The sequence below is a fragment of the Rissa tridactyla genome, chromosome 23 (genome assembly GCF_028500815.1).
Source record: "Rissa tridactyla isolate bRisTri1 chromosome 23, bRisTri1.patW.cur.20221130, whole genome shotgun sequence".
Classification (NCBI taxonomy): Eukaryota; Metazoa; Chordata; class Aves; order Charadriiformes; family Laridae; genus Rissa; species Rissa tridactyla.
Window position 1 is genome coordinate 3,850,450 of NC_071488.1, and position 16,089 is coordinate 3,866,538.

Here is a 16,089-nt window from a genome sequence, read left to right on the forward strand (position 1 = left end):
GGGGGAGCCCGGCGAGGGCAGGGACCCCCAGGGCCGGGCAGGCTGTACATACCTATATAGAGATCTATACATACTGTACAGAGAGCGACTATAGAGATATATCTATACTGTACCATAGGCAGCAGCGCTGGCCCCGGGCTGGCTTGTACATAGTCGAACGTGTTGGATTTTCCTCGTCTTCCGTGAAGACCCGACCTATGCAAACGCACAGACACTTTTTGGGGAAAAACAAAACAAGACAAAACAAAAAAAAAAAAAAAACAAACAAACAAACTCAACCTTTTTTTCAAGTGCTTTGGCTGGTGATTTTCATATTCTGCTCTTAATCTCTTAAAAAAAAAATAAAAAAAATAAAAGGTTAAAAAAAACAAAAACAAACCAAAAAAACGACCCCTGTCACGGCGGCGTGCAGCGCTCCCGGGCACAACGGCCCCAGTCGCAGGTTTGGTGCCGCTGGCAGCGAGGGCACCCTGGGTGCTCCCCACCATCCTGCTCCCCGCTGACCCCCCAGGCACCGGCACGGAGCATCCGGCGGGGAGCCGGCGCTGCCCACAGGAGGACGGCGCGGCAAAGATGGCAGGCGGCACCCCCAGGTAAGGGCAGGGGGCAGTGCCCTCGGCGTGGCACGCGTCCCCGGCGTCCCCGGGCGGTGCTGGGGTGCAGTGGCCGGGAGGGGCGGGTGCAGGAGAGCCCTCCTCGCCACCCTCGCCAGCTGCGCGGGGGGAGCGGCCGCGGGCGGGCAACCCCGCTGTGCCCGGGGGGCCCCGTGGGAATCCCCGTGTCGCTCTCACCGGCGCGTCTGGCTCTGCCGGGCATGCCGGCTCCTGCCGGCGTTGGGGGGATCTGGTGCACGCCTGTCTGCGCAGCAGCTCCCGCGGGATGGGGGGGGATGCCCTCGGCTCCCCCCCAACCCCCCCAGTGCGTCCAGCGAGGAAAGGGGATGTGTGGGGTGGGGATTATGCCCAGGGACCCGCTGGGGTCACGCCTGGGGGGGTGTTGCTGGGCTATGTAGGAGTGGGGCGCACCCGGCCCCATTGCTGGCGCCCCACAGCCCTGGGTGGGTGCAGGGGAGCAGCCGCGTGGGTCCTGACCCTGCACCCCACCGGGCTGGGGGGGGGCCCAGTGCCTCCAGGGGGGGGGCAGCCGCTCTGCCCACAAGGCAGCGTGGGACATGGGGGGCTGCGGCCCCTCTCCCAGCGGGGGCAGACGCGTTGCGGATGCGGCCTCGGTCGGGGGGTCCCCACAGCCATGGCAGTGGGGCGGCTGCTCTCCCCCCACCCCAGCAGGCGCTGCTGGGCGGTGGCTCGGCGTCCCGCCAGCCCGGGCTTGTCCGGGTGCGGGAAGAGCCGGCGAACCTGTCAGACGGGTCCTCCGAGCGCTCCCGGCAGGCACCGGGCTCCCCGCGTCCCCCCCGCGCTCCCGCAGGCCTGGCCCGTTGTGGGGCTGGGGACCCTGCCCTGGAACCCCCTCCCCGGGGACTCGGGTGCCAGCCGGCTGCCAGCCCCGGGCTGGAGCTGCGTGGGGTGGCCAGGGTCTGGCCGGTGCAGTGTCACCCAGCGCTGCCGAGGGCTGTAGCCCCCCCAGAGGGTGGCTGATGGTGACCAGCCGCAGCCCGGTCCCGGCGCGTGGCTGTGCTGGGGCAGGGGCAGGGTGGGCTGGCGCAGCCCGGTGCGTCGTTGTGGGGGGAGCAGGGGACTGAGTCAGCCACCCCGGCACGGCACAGCACGGCACGGCGAGCGCCACTTGCAAAATCCCTCCTGCCGCTTGCCTCGACCTTGGCACCGCTCCCTGCCATGTGTGTGGCACCGGTGGGGACCGGCCACCCAGCCCTGCTCCGCTCCGTGCCCTCGGGCAGGGCGCAGCGTGACACGCCAGGGGTAGCCCGGACCAGCCACGGAGGCTGCCGGGGTGCTGCCATGGGGGATCCCCGAGCCCTGCTGCCCCCAGGCAGGGGGGAGCCCTTGTTGAGATCCCAGCGCTGGGGCTCGGGTGCCCCCCCGGGTGCTGGAGAGGCTTCCAGAGTCCCGGCGGCACGTCTGGCTCTGGGCACGGGGTGTGCACCGGGACCGGCCGTGTGGCACGAGGCTGTGCATCACCCTGTGGCAGCAGCCGTGCTCCCCGGGCAGGGCTGGGTGCATCCCACTCTCCGGCCAAACGTGTAAGGGCCTGGCGTGGCCAGCCGGCCGCGGGGACGTGGCTCTGCCCCTGCCACGCGCAGCCTGGCGTCGGGCCGTGCCTACCTGCCGGGCTGCACGCAGCCGGCACGGCACGTCACCTTGGCCTTCGCTCCCGGCCGCGGACTGGACGGCTCCTCTTCCTCCCCCAACCTCGCGGCCGGTGACGTCAGCGCGGGCAAGGGCCGGGGCGCACCTGGGTGTCCCGAGCCGTGAAACCATAAATAGTTTGTCACAAGCTCGGCGGCCTCTGGCCGGCCCCACCTGCCCCGTGCCGCTCTGCCGCCGGTGTTTACGGCGCGAAATGGCTTCACCTTTGTCCTGCAAACCGCGGGCGGCGCAGGCACTGACCCCATTCCACGGTCACGCGGGGACGGCCCCCAGCGCCGTGCGCGCCAGGCGGCGCGGCTGTGACCGCATGCACGTGCGTGCCACCGCCGGCACTGCCCACCCTCATGGTCACCCCCTCCCTGCCACTGCTTGTCGCCCACTGTCGAGCCCTGGGTGATCCAGCACGGGGAGGTAACGGGGCACCCTCCAGCCCCAGCCGGTCCCTTGGGCTGTCCCCAGCTGGGGACACGCTTGTCCTTCCTCCCCCAGCCCAGCCGCTGCCCTTTTGCCACAGGCCGGGCAGGACAGTGACACTGGGACTTGGCCAGGTCCCCGTGACCTCGCTCCCAGCCATGTCCCCGTGCCCGAGGCTGGGGACCACAGGGGAGGGGACGGGGGAGCCCCTCAGCCGACAGCGCTGGGCGCCACACCCCAGTCCCGTGGGACAGATCCAGCGCGGTGCTCCAGGAGGTTTGTCACCCGCCGGGGCTCGCACCAGCCCTGCTGGAGGGGGGGGAGAGCCTTGGCTGCTGGGCTTTGCCAGGGGCTGCAGGGCCCCCCCATCACTGCTCCCTGCCTCAGTTTCCCCAGGCACCTGGCACAGGTCTCTGCCATGGCGGGGGCAGTGCCGGGGCAATGCCGGGACCCAGGGGAGGGAAGCAGCTGCGGTGCCGACCAGCTCCCACCACCCTCCGGCTGTGCCCATCCCCACGGCTTGTACGTGCCACGCTCCGGCTCTCTGACCCCGGGGAGAGGTGGTGGGGGGGAAGTTCCCGGGAGGTGCTGCCCGGTACAAGCCACGGCAGCGCCGGCTCCCCGGGAGCAAGAGGCCTGGCAGAGTCATCACGGTGCCGGGGATGATGTCAGGCCCGGCCGCAACGAGGGAGGATGAAAGGGAAGAAGCGGGTCCCCCTCCCGCGGGAGCGCGAGGAGCGAAGCCGGGGCGTGGGGAGGACACGAGGGCTGCGGGTGGGACGTGGGGCACCCAGCCCCACAACCTCGGCCCCGTGGGATCCCTCGGCTGCCGGAGCCGACAGCCGCTCTCTGGTTACAGCAGCGGTGCCGGCGCCTGCCCGAGCCCCTCCAGCGTGCCAGGGGAGCGCTCCTTGCACGGCTGCGGCGGCGGGCATGCAACATTACCCACAATCAATGGATCATTATGCAATAAACAAGAGGAAAGTTGTTTTGCAAATGCGCCTGAGTTATCACTTCACAACACGGCGCGGCGGAGCATCCCTCCGCCGAGGCTTAACAAGGCCGGATCGGTGTCGGGGGCAGACGGGGAGCAGATAGCGGGCTGGCCGGCAACGCGCCCGCTTGCGCCCGCAGCCCCCCGCCCTGCGCCAGGGGGTCCCGGGGGGGGGCAATTTCACAGTATGGAGCGAGGGGAGCAGGGCAGGGGATGCTTTTGGGGTTCACCCCGAGCTGGAGCGAAACCCTGGGAGAGCAGAGGCAGCTGGTAAGGGCGGGGGGAAGAGAAGGAGAAGGAGGAGGGGGGGGGCTGCCCCTGCAACCCCCCCCCCCCCCCGGGACCCCAGCACCTTCTTAGCAGCCCCTGCAACTGCTGCTTGCCCAGGGGCTCCTGGTGACCCCCCAGCACCTCAGGTAAGGGGGTTCCCATGGCGAGAGCCTGAGGGCCCCCCCCCCTCAGCCAGACCCCACTGTTGCCCCCCACCGAGGAGAGGACAGTCACAGCTCAGACCCTTTTGCCCCGAGCACCGGGGGGGCGTGGAGGGTCACACCGCCTCCGGAGGTGTGGGGGGGGGGGGAAACCAGCCCGGGCCTCACCCCATCGCCGCCCTGAGACACCGGCGTGACCCCCCCTGCCCAAGGGTGGCGGTGCCACCGGGCAGGACCTGCCCCCCCCGACCCCCGCCGCCTTTGTGTGTCCCCCCCCGCCGGTGTGGGGGGGGGGGGAGGGGGCGTCCCTGCCCGGTGCCGGCCGTGCGTGGGGTTACCCCCCGCCCTCCCCCCGCGCTGCCGGTGTTGTTGTTGTGTCTCGGCCCCGGTGCGCGGGGCGGGGCGGGGGGCGGGCGGCGGCGGGGCCGTACTTAAGGCGGGGGCCGGGCGCGGTGCCCGCCCGGCGGAGCGCGGCCGCGGAGCGCATGGAGCGGCGGCGGTGGGTGCCCCTGGCCCTGCTGGGGCTGGGGTTGTGCTGGGCGGCGGCGGCGGCGGCCGAGCGCCACACCGTCTTCTGGAACAGCTCCAACCCCCGGTGAGTGCCTCCCCCCGCCCACCTCCGGTACCGGGACCCGGCGGCCCCGAGGGCGCGGACGGCGCCGCTCCCCGCCGGGGTTGGGCGCTCCCCGGCGGCCTTTGTCCGGGGGGCGGGCGGCGGGGCCGGAGCCGCCGTAGGGCTGGCGGGGGGGGGGATGGGGATCGAGCCCGGTGTGTTACCGCGGCGGGGCCGGCGCTGGGGTGGCGGCGGGGCCGGTGCCGAGCCCCGGCGGGGCGGTCCCGGGGCGCAGGCGGGGGAGCGGCGCGGCCGGTCCAGGTGCGGGCCGGGGGGGGGGGGTGGGTGGGTTGGGGGGGGCCTTTCCGTTCCCAGGGCCGAGCGGGAGCGGGGCCTCTTCCTTCCCCGCGGGGGTGGCGCGGCGCCAGCCCCGGCGCCGGGGCACAGGGAAGCGTGTTGACAAACATGGGGCTGGCCCCGGCTCCCGCCGCCCGGGCAGGATGTGTGTGTGTGTGTGTGTGTGTGTGTGTGTGTGGAGGGGGGGGGCTGACCTGGACCGGCTTCCCCCTCCAGCCCCCCCCCGCTGTGCTCAGGAACCGGCCCCGGGGCCGGGCCGGGGCTGTGACCCCATCCCAGGTATCGTGTCGTCCCCCCCCCCCCCACTCCCGGGGCTATAGGGGTGTTTCCCTGGGCCGTGACACCCACCCCCCCAGCAGCAGATCCCCGACGAGTGCCCGTCTCGTCTTAACGGGTGCCCCCCAGCTACCAGCCCCCCCCCCAGGCTGTAGAAGTGCCCCCCCCCACCCTGGCACCGGTTCCCTGGGTGTTAGCACTGCCCCTCCCCCAGGCTGTCGGGGCGCCCCAGGCAATGCCCTCCCCCAGGTTGTAGGGGTGCCCCCTTCGCTAGGTGCTACCCCCCCCCCAAGCTGTAGGGGTGCCCCCCTGCCCTGGACCATGACCCCCGAGGCTGTAGGGATGCCCTCCCAGGCACCAGCTGCCTAAGTTTTAGGGGTGCCCCCCTCCAGGCTGTCGGGGTGCCCCATACCCCAGTCGATGCCCCCCCTCCCCCGGTTTTAGGGGTGCCCCCCCACTAAACACCAGCCCCCCCCCCCCCCCAAGCTGTGGGAGGGGGGCTCGGGAGAGAGGGGTCCTGCAGTGTTTGAGAACCAGGGCAGGCACCCATGGGTGGCCGTGCCTTCCCGAGGCCACCGCAGTCAGTGAGATGAGGGGACCCTGCCGAGGCCCCCGGCCGGCTGCCAGTCTGTCCCCCCCCCCCCACCCCCCGGGTGAGGTGTGGGGCGCAGCAGGCGCTGGAGCCGGGCCGGCTGCCCCACGGGCGAGAGCTGCCGCTGCCGCCTGGCTCCAGGAGCCTTGGGACGGGCAGGGTGCGCGTCCTGGCGGGTCCCCTCCCTGCTCCACGGCTGCTGGGGCCGCGGGGAGCGCTGGGAAAAGGGGGTGCGCTCGCCGGCGGGGGGGGCTTTTCCTCCCAAAGCCAACCTGGGCACTGCCAGGCGGCCCAAAGTTTGCCCGCCTCGGGCTCTGAGGGAGCTGCTGGGGGCAGGGGGATGCTCTCGCTTGGCCTTGATAATCAGTGTGGGGATCTGGGGGTGCAGGGGGAGCCCCCCCCAGGCTTCTCCCCACTGGAGCTGACCCCCTGCCCCCCTCCGGCTGCAGGTTCCTGGCGAGCGACTACACGGTGGAGGTGCGTCTCAACGACTACCTGGATATTATCTGCCCCCACTACGAGGAGGGGAGCGTGGACCCCCGCGCCATGGAGCGCTACACGCTCTACCTGGTGGAGCCCGAGGAGTTCCAGGCCTGCAAGCCCCGATCCAAGGAGCAGATCCGTTGGGAATGCAACAAACCCAGCGCCCTGCACGGCCCGGAGAAGTTCTCGGAGAAGTTCCAGCGTTTCACCCCCTTCACGCTGGGCAAGGAGTTCAAAGAGGGGCACAGCTACTACTACATCTGTGAGTGCCGTTGGGGCTGGGGGTCCCTGCCGTTGGGGCTGGGGGTCCCTGCCGTTGGGGCTGGGGGTCCCTGCCGTTGGGGCTGGGGGTCCCTGCCGGGCTCCCCCCCCACCTAACCTCCATCCTCCCTTGCAGCCAAGCCCATTCACCACCACGGCGAAGCGTGCCTGAAGCTGAAGGTGACGGTGGCTGGCAAAGGCAGTGAGTATCGCCCAGTTCCCCCACTCCGTGGCACCTGTGCGGCCCCCCTGCCCCCAGCATCGGAGCCGGACTCGGCCTTTCCGGAGCTGAGTCATGGCCGGCCCGTGGCCCCCTGCCAGCCCCGGGGTTTGGGTGCCTGCGGCTTGGCTGGGAAGGTGCTGGTGGGGGGATGGTACCAGTAAAACCTGGCTGGTGGTAGTTGGAGGGGGGGAGGAGGATGGGGGGCGGTCAGGGGGGGCTGCCCTTCACCGGCCTGACCCCCATGTTTGCTTTGCAGCTCAGGCACCGCCTGCCCCGGCCGCTACCCCGAGGGGGAGGATCCAGGCAGGTAAGTTGGGGGCTGCTGTGGGGCTGGTTCCTCCTGAGGTGGGGGGGGGTGGGACTCGACTGGGTGACAGGGGCGGGTGGCAGCCCCCACACGGGCGGGCATGGGGCATGGCACACCCCCCACAGCCCCCCCCCCCCTCCGCCTCCGCCAGGGACGCTCATGATTCCTCTCTCCCCACAGACGACGCGGCTGCCCACGTGCTCAGGAGCGTGGGGCAGAACTCGGCCATGCGGGGCAGCAGCCCCTTCACCTTCGTCAGCCTCCTCCTGCCCCTCCTGGTGCCGCAGGGGCTGTGAGCCGACCCCCCTCCACGGGGCCCGGATGGACCAAGGCTGTGGCGGATGCTGGGGACCCCCCCCGTGTCTTGGGGCGCGCCGTGGGGCGGGCTGAGGAAAGGATTTGTCAGTATTAGAGGGCCCAGAGGGGCCCGTAGCCCGAGCCCTGGGGCCACCCTGGCTTCCCCGGCCCTCGCCGGGGACTGAGTGCCACCGAGGGGCTGCGTGCCCGGACCGGAGGGGCGCGGGGGGCTGGCACCCCCACCCTGGGAGCTGAGACCGTGGGGTGTCTCTCTCTCCCCTGTGGGCTCGGACTGTGACGTGTCCCGCAGGCGGGGACGCGGTGCTGGCCCTGTGGCCGGCCAGGTGCCAACGGTGCCCTGGGGCTGTTGTCCCTTGGCGTCACCCGGCTCCGAGAGCCTGGATGTGCTCCATATTTTTTCTTTTTTTTTTTTTTTTTTTTCCGGCAGCTACGGATCGGGGCCATGGAACCCCCCCCCCCTTTTCCCCATCCCTTGTCCCACTCAAAGGGGGACAGAGAGAGCTGCCCCCCCCCCCTTCCCCTCTGCAGGGTGCCAGAGGGGACCCCCCCTGTTCCACCAGCACCCTGCGCGGGGTGTTTCGTCCCCCTCCCCCGTTTGTACAGCTTTCTACTATGGGAGTTTTTATACAATTGTCTTGAATAAATAACCAAGACCACGCTGAGCACCTGGAGCCTGGGGGGGGGAAGGGGGGCGTGTCCCCCCCCCACTCCACCCCGCGGGGCTGGGCTCTCCCGGCCGGGCCTGGCCTTGGAGGGATGTGCGGGAATGGCCCATGCGGGGCATTTGTGCTGGTTAATTAATTAATTGGCCGGTGCTTGCACAGGGCTTTGAAGTGGAAAAGTGCCCCGGCGGGGCTGGCGCTATCAGTTGTTTTTATCTGGTGACACAAAGCCCTCCCTGAGGGGGGGGAATATTCCCCTTTTTCCCCCCTCCCCGTCTCTGCACCGGGATGAGCTTCCAGACCCCGGGGGGGGGGGGCGGGCAGGGGAGCCAGCCTGGACGGAGCCTGAGACCCCCGGGGACATGGGGGGCTGAGGGAGGTGGGACCTTGGGGCATGGGGGTCACGTGGATGCAGCCCCCCCCCACGGCACGAGGTGGGGTCACAGGGATGTGGCACCTGGGGGACCTTTTGGGGGGGGGGGACCCCAGACATGGGGCATCTGCGGGGGTGGGGGAGGTGGGGGGTCACAGGGATGTGGGGGACACACACAACCCACACCCCACACACCCCCCCCCGCACGAGGTGTGAGCCGCGGGGGAGGTGGGGTCACAGGGTTGGGGCTTCTGGGGGGGGGTGGGGGACACCCGAGGGACGCGGGGGTGGGGGTCACAGGGATGGGGGACCCCAGAAATGGGGCATCTCGGGGGCAGGGGACCCCGGGGATGCAGGGTCCCGGGGGGGGGAGGGTGGGCTCCCTGCACCGGGGACACGGGACGCCGGGGGCGGGGCGTGTCCCCCGTCGTCCTCTCCCACCTCCAGCCGTGGGGTGCTGCCCCATGGCGGCGGCCCCCTGCCCATCCCCGTGGCGTCGGGGCCGCTCGGCCGCCAGCGGCCTGCCTGCCCGCCCGCTGCCCGGCCCCCCCCCGCCCCGCCCGGTGCCCGGTCCCTCCCCGGTAGTGCGTCCCGCCCCGCCCCGCCCCGCCGCGGGCAGCACCGCCCCCGCTCCCCGCCGGTGCCCGGTGCCGCGGCCCGGCATGGCCCCGCCGCCGCTGCTGCCCGCCGCCTGCCTGGCCTGCACCCTCGCCATGTTCGGGACCGGGCTGTGAGCGCCCGGGGGGGCGGCGGGACCGGGACCGGGCTGCAATGGGGCCGGGGGTGGGGGGTGTTGGGGGGTGCATTGGGGAGAGCACAGGAGCAGTTCGGGGGTGCAACAAGAGGAGGTCTGGGGGGTGCAACTGGGGCCACGGGGGGGCCTGGGGGTGCAATGGGGGCCACGGGGGAAGTAGGGTGTGGGGGTGCAATGGGGAGGGCACAAGAGCAGTTCGGGGGGGTGCAAAGGCGGGGGGTCTGGGGGTGCAACTGGGGCCACGGGGGGGCCTGGGGGTGCAATGGGGGCCATGGGGGGGGGTGGGGGTGCAGTGGGGGCCATGGAGGAAGTAGAGGGTGGGGGTGCAATGGGGAGGGCACAGGAGCAGTTTGGGGGGGTGCAAAGGGGGGGGTCTGGGGTTGCAATGGGGGCCACGGGGGAAGTAGGGTGGGGGGGTGCAATGGGGAGGGCACAGAAGCAGTTCAGGGGGTGCAATGGGACCACGGGGGGGGGTTGGGGGTGTGTGTGGGGGTGCAATGGGGAGGGGCACAGGAGCAGTTTGTGGGGTGCAATCGTGGCCATGGGGGAGGGGGGGGTCTAGGGGTGCGATGGGGGTTGTGAGGGTCTGGGGGTGGACATGAGCAGTTCAGGGGGTGCAATGAGGGTCTGGGGGTGCAATGGGAAGGGCACCAGGGCAGTTCAGGGGGTGCGATGGGGGCGATGGGGGTTGGGGGGCAGCTGGGGGTCCAAAGGGGAGCACACTGGGTCCAGTTCAGGGGGTACAATGGGAGAGGAATTGAGGGGTGCAGCGTGGCAGGCACTGGGGCGGGGGGGGGGGTGGTGGTGTTGGGGCGGGTGACAAGGCAAAGGATGCCAGGGAACGGGGGAGTCTGGGGGTGCTGGGGGGGGGGCACTAAGGGCGAGGAGCTGGAGGAGGGGCAGTAGAGGGGGACTGGGAGTATTTCAGGGTGCACGTTTCGGAGGGGGGAGCGGTGCCTGCTGGCTGCAAAAGATTGTAAACCTACCCCACCACCCCCCGCCCCAGCACTGCACGTGTGTGTCCCCCCCCCAACATGGTGCCAGGCACCCAGGAGGCTGCTGCCCCCCTCTCCCTAGGTCTGACCTGCGCCAGATGTTGGCAACCAAGAGCGTGGAGAACATCCAGTTCCTGCCCTTCCTCACCACCGACGTCAAGTACTGGGGAAGGGAGGGGAGGGTCCCATTCAATGGCGGGGGGGGGGGTTGGGGGGTTCTATATGGCGCTGGGGGAGGGAAGAAGCCCCCAGGCCACGGCAGCGAGAGCCCTTTGCCCTGCAGCAACCTGAGCTGGCTGGGCTACGGCTGCCTGAAGCAGGACCCGACGCTCATCGCCGTCAACGCCATCGGGGCGGCCCTGCAGACCCTCTACATCCTGGCCTATCTCTACTACAGCCCCGCAAAGGTGTGTGTGTAGGGGGGGCCGGCTGGGTCAAGAGGAGGGAACAGGAGGGGACCCTTGCCCTGACCGTCCCCTCCCGTCCGTCCCAGCGCCCCGTGCTGCTGAGGAGCCTGCTGCTCCTGGCCGTGCTGGCCGCCGGCTACGGCTACTTCACCCTCCTGATTGCTGATGGGCGGACACGCTTGGCGCGCCTGGGGCTCTTCTGCAGCGTCTTCACCATCAGCATGTACCTCTCACCGCTGGCTGACCTGGTGCGTGGGGCTGGGGGGGGGGTGCTGCAGCGGCACCGGGGATGCCCAGCCTGGGACCAGCCTGACATTTGCCTCTGCAGGCCAAGATTGTCCGGAGCAAGTCGACGCGCTGCCTGTCCTTCCCCCTGACCGTCACCACCTTCCTGGCCTCCACCAGCTGGACGCTCTACGGCCTGCAGCTCCGTGACCCCTACATCACGGTGAGCTGTGGTGGCGGGCCCCGAGGGATGCTCTTCCATCCCATCCCGTGCCGTACGATTGCCATCTCATCCTATCCCATCCCGTCCCATCCGATTCCCATCTCATCCCAACCCCATCCCATCTCATCTCATACCATCCCATTCCATCTCATGCCATCCCATCCCATCCCATCTGCTTCCCATTCGCACCATCCCATCCAATTCCTATCTCATCCCATTTTATCCCATCCCCATTCCATCCCATCCCATCTCATTCCATGCCATCCTATCCCATCCCATCCCATCCCATCCACTTCCCATTCGCCCCATCCCATCCAATTCCTATCTCATCCCATTTTATCCCATCCCCATGCCATGCCATGCCATGCCATCCTATCCCATCCTATCCCATCCCATCCCATCCCATCCCATCTCATGCCATGCCATGCCATGCCATCCCGTCCCATCCCATCTGCTTCCCATTCGTCCCATCCCATCCAATTCCCATGTCATCCCATTTTATCCCATCCCCATCCCATCCCATCTCATGCCATGCCATCCTGTCCCATCCCATCTCATGCCATGCCATCCCATCCCGTTCCATCCCACCTCATTCCATGCCATCCTATCCCATCCCATCCTGTCCCATCCCATCTCATGCCATCCCATGCCATGCCATGCCATGCCATGCCATCCCATCTCATGCCATCCCATGCCATGCCATGCCATGCCATGCCATCCCATCCCATCCCTTCTCATGCCATCCCATCCCATGCCATGCCATGCCATGCCATCCCATCCCATGCCATCCCATGCCATGCCATGCCATGCCATGCCATCCCATCTCATGCCATCCCATCCCATCCCATGCCATGCCATGCCATGCCATCCCATCCCATCTCATGCCATGCCATGCCATCCCATGCCATGCCATGCCATGCCATCCCATCTCATCTCATGCCATGCCATGCCATGCCATCCCATCCCATCTCATGCCATCCCATGCCATGCCATGCCATGCCATCCCATCTCATGCCATGCCATCCCATCCCATCCCATGCCATGCCATGCCATCCCATCCCATCTCATCTCATGCCATCCCATGCCATGCCATGCCATGCCATCCCATCTCATGCCATCCCATCCCATGCCATGCCATGCCATGCCATCCCATCCCATCTCATCTCATGCCATCCTATCCCATGCCATGCCATGCCATGCCATCCCATCTCATGCCATCCCATCCCATCCCATTCCCATCCCATCTGGTCCCACCTCGTCCCGTCCCCCCCCCGCCGTGCTCAGCTGAGCGGTTGGCATGGGGCCGGCCCCCGTCCGGCGGCGTCTGTGTCACACAGCAGAGCCCGTGACTGGGCTCGGCGAGATGAGTATTGATTTTAATTAATTAGATGGTATAAGGCCAATAAATCTCCCCCGGCAACGCAGGGCTGGTGGAGCGGTTGCTGGGGGGTGGGGGGGGGAGCGCAGCAGCACCGTGAGCCGGGTAAATCCGCTCCCCCCACCGTGTCCTCCTGCAGGTCCCCAACGTGCCGGGGATCGTCACCAGCATCGTGCGGTTCTGGCTTTTCTGGCGGTACCCCCCAGGCCAGGACAAGTCCTACCGACCCCTGCACGCCTGAGGGGGCCCCGCCACCCCCCCGAGGAAGGAGCCCACGTGCTCACACATCCATGAAGGACCCCCCCCCCCGCTCCCAAACCCCCTCCCCTTGCCAGTTTGCTCCGGCACGGACCAGCCCCGGCTGCCGAGCCACGTGTGCCCCGCGGCACCGCTGTCCCCCTCGGCGCAGGGCCACCAGCTCCCGGGCAGGACCGGGGGGCCCCGGGAGGGCACCTCCTGCCTCTGCCGCCGCCGTTCGCTCGCGCCAGTGTCCCTCCAGCCCTCCGTCCCTCGGTGGCGGTTGGGTTGGTCTCGGTGATGAATTCGGGGCCGTGGGAGTCCCCCCCCCGTCCCCAGCCCCCGGGCACCCCCCCCCCCGTCCCCGGGGACCCCTGGAAGGTCTTCCATGCCCACGGCTCTCCCTCCCCCAGCGCCGGGGGCTGCCGGGCAGCCCTGCGTCTCTTTTGTACGAATTTAAGTGCCTTTTAATAAATCGGAGACTCTTCCCAGTGCCTCGTTGTCGTCCCCTCCCTCCTGGTGTGTTGGGTGCAGAGGCCAGGATGGCTCTTGTCCCCAGCTTTGTCCCCAGGATGCTCAGCCTGGCACCCCCCTGGGCTCCGGCAAACCCTCCTCCGGCAGCACCCACCTTCCAGCAGCGAGGAAGGATCAGCCCCAGCCCCGGGAAGGGACGGGCGTGGGGCCGGGTTGGGGCAGCGGGGACACACCGAGGACGGCAGCACCGACAGGGGACACACTGCTCTGACCCCCCCTTGAGCAGCAGCACGGGGACGCCGGTCGCAACGGGGAAAGAAAAGTCCGTTCTGTGGCTTCGACGCGGGGTTTGCTACTGGCCACGACAGCGGCAAACTTAGAATCAATTAAAATCCTTGCTAAAACCCACGACGATTGAGCGCGCACAAATCGGGCGGCTGTTGGCATCGACCCAAACTCGATTAACAAAATAACAACGGTCTGGAATGAAGCTATCGGGCGAGCGCGTCCGGCGGGACGGGAGCGTGTTTGGGTGACCAAATCACCCGACAGCCGCTGCGGGAAAGGAGGGAGACACCCCCCCATTGCCCCCCTCACCGAGGGTGAGGAGCCCCGTCCCCGCAGCTCCGCCAGCGCGGGCGCGTCCTCCATCCCGCATGACGCAGGCCGGATTAAGGAAGCGGTGACGAGGATTTTGGCAGAGCCCGGTGCTACGGCTCAGACGCTCGTTTACACCTTGCGACGTGGCCTGAGAAAAATCAACAGGGAGGCGAGCGGCAGGACCGGGGCCGAGGCGCGAGCGGTGGCCGGCGGGGAAGGCGAGCTGCGGCTGCGCTGTGGCACGCAGTCACAGCCGGTGCGGCTACCGGGCTCGCCCGGCATGCTCCATCTTGCTGCTGCAGAGTCGGGGCTCCCCGCGCCCGCGCCGGCCGCGCTTGCAGGTGTCTGTGCCGCAGGGTCTGGCCCCGGGGCCGTGCTCGCTCCCGTAGCGGGGAGGAGCCCCCGCTTTCCCCCAGCTCCGGGGCGCAGCTCCCAGCCTGGGCGAAGGATTTGGGAAAGGGCAGCTTTCCCTGCTGACGCACCAGGCAGAAACTCGGTTGCCGACCGGTCACTCCAGCTGGCATGTGCCGCCAGTGGCTGCGGGAGTGGCCGCGACGCGGCCCCACGCGCGAGGCCGGAGGTGAGCGCAGCAGCTCCCGGGGACGCGAGCGTCCGCAGCGGGCACGTGTCCATGCAGGGAGACGCTGACAGCGTGCTGCTGCCTGCCCGGCTGCTGGAGGGCTGTGAGTAGCCCCTGGATGGCCAGGAGTAGCCCGTGGATGGCCACGAGTAGGCCATGGATGGCCATGAGTAGGCCATGGAGGGCTGCAAGTAGCCCCTGGGTGGCCATAAGTAGCCTGCAGAGGGCTGTGAGTAGCCCCTGGATGGCCACAAGTAGCCCATGGAGTGCCACGAGTAGCCCTGGGTAGCCATGAGTGGGCCATAAGTAGCCCCTGGGTGGCCACAAGTAGCCCATGGAGTGCCACGAGTAGCCCTGGGTAGCCATGAGCGGGCCATAAGTAGCCCCTGGGTGGCCCTGAGTAGTCCATGGAGGGCTGCAAGTAGCCCCTGGGTGGCCATAAGTAGCCCGCAGAGGGCTGTGAGTAGCCCCCAGATGGCCACGAGTAGTCCATGGAGGGCTGTGAGTAGCCCCTGGAGGGCCCTGAGTAGCCCGGGGGGGGCTGCTGTCCTTGCCCCCCACCACTGCTGCAGCCCTGGGCCCAGAAAGGTGCCACCCCTCGACCAGCCGCACACGGGCGAGACCGCGGGAGCCGCCCACCCTGCTCTGAACTGCCACGGTTGCTCAGGAAACAGCTAATTAGTCGCTCCTGCTAATTAGCCCGAGTCCTCCCTCATGATACCAACTGCTCCTTTTTGCAGAAGGATGCGCAGCCGATAATTAAAAACAAGAAAGTCCTTTGGCTGGTATGCGAAGAAGCCGGGGAGGCTGCCAGGAAGGCAGGTCCCGGCATGCGTCACCACCAGCCGCACAGCTCTTCCAGCCGGGCCGGCAGCGCCGGCTCTCGGCACCCCCCCCCCGGGACGGAGGGTCACCCCCAGATGGAGGGGGACCCCCGGACGGAGGGGCACCCCCGGCCAGATCCCGGCCAGGCCCAGCAGGGACACCTCCGGGTGCTCCGGCGGCGCTCCGGCGTGTCTCCCTGCTGCTGCCCGCAGAGGTGGGGGGCAGAGGAGCAGCAGGAGCGGGGAGCAGCCCCCCGGCGTGGGCCGAGCCGCCCCAGCAGCCCGGGGGAGACCGCAGGCTTTGGGCATTCGGCATTTTAAAGGCTGCGCTGCCTGCTCCACCCAGCCAGCCGCCCTCCTCCTTCCCCTGGAACCCGGCCAGCGGGTCGGGATGAGTTTTGGCTCTCTCAGCCGAGGGCGAGAACCACATCTGAAGGGCAGCCGGGAAGGCGCCCCGCTCACCGTGCTCCCCAGCGCCGCGGGGCTGCGGGGCCAGGCCCGGTCCTGTCCTCGCCACCCTGCAATCCCTGCTTCTCCTCAGCCCAGCTCCAAGCTGCTGGGAGAGGGAGAGGCCGGGCTGGGACAGGGCGGGCTCCCTGTAGCCTCCTGGGGTTGCGTGGAGACCCCTCCTGTGCGTGGAGCCCCCCCCGGACACCAGCCGCACCCCGGGGAGAGATGAGCCACTCCCCACCGTCCTGGTTTGAGCGACACAGGATTCATTGCTCTTTCAGTAATTTTACTTTCCAGTAATGTCTCTTCTAACGCTTGGGGAAACTGCACTTTTAGAAGACTCTAGTGGCTGAATCTGTGAAAATATTTACTTTGGAGCCAGCTGTGCCATCAAGGATTCAAGGTCTCGGTGT

General features: G+C 68.8%; 2 protein-coding genes across 4 annotated transcripts; both read left to right on the plus strand.

Annotated features, from left to right (window-relative positions):
• The first annotated feature begins 4,592 nt into the window (after positions 1–4,592).
• EFNA1 (ephrin A1) lies at positions 4,593–8,424 on the plus strand. The gene is made up of 5 exons (XM_054182726.1): positions 4,593–4,719; positions 6,352–6,647; positions 6,783–6,848; positions 7,126–7,176; positions 7,357–8,424. Exons 1-5 carry the CDS (start codon positions 4,610–4,612, stop codon positions 7,470–7,472), a joined length of 639 nt encoding a protein of 212 aa, XP_054038701.1. The 5' UTR covers positions 4,593–4,609; the 3' UTR covers positions 7,473–8,424.
• Positions 8,425–9,144: 720 nt separating this feature from the next.
• Positions 9,145–13,540, plus strand: SLC50A1 (solute carrier family 50 member 1). Of its 3 annotated transcripts, none has more exons than XM_054182720.1 (6): positions 9,145–9,259; positions 10,361–10,438; positions 10,562–10,685; positions 10,772–10,933; positions 11,014–11,133; positions 13,308–13,539. In XM_054182720.1, exons 1-6 carry the CDS (start codon positions 9,192–9,194, stop codon positions 13,491–13,493), a joined length of 738 nt encoding a protein of 245 aa, XP_054038695.1. In that variant the 5' UTR covers positions 9,145–9,191; the 3' UTR covers positions 13,494–13,539. The 3 variants fall into 3 exon arrangements, with proteins under 3 accessions (XP_054038695.1, XP_054038696.1, XP_054038697.1); XM_054182721.1 differs by lacking the exon at positions 13,308–13,539 and adding an exon at positions 12,651–12,821; XM_054182722.1 differs by lacking the exon at positions 9,145–9,259 and adding an exon at positions 9,336–9,377 and having other exon boundaries at positions 13,308–13,540.
• The last annotated feature ends 2,549 nt before the right edge of the window (positions 13,541–16,089 follow it).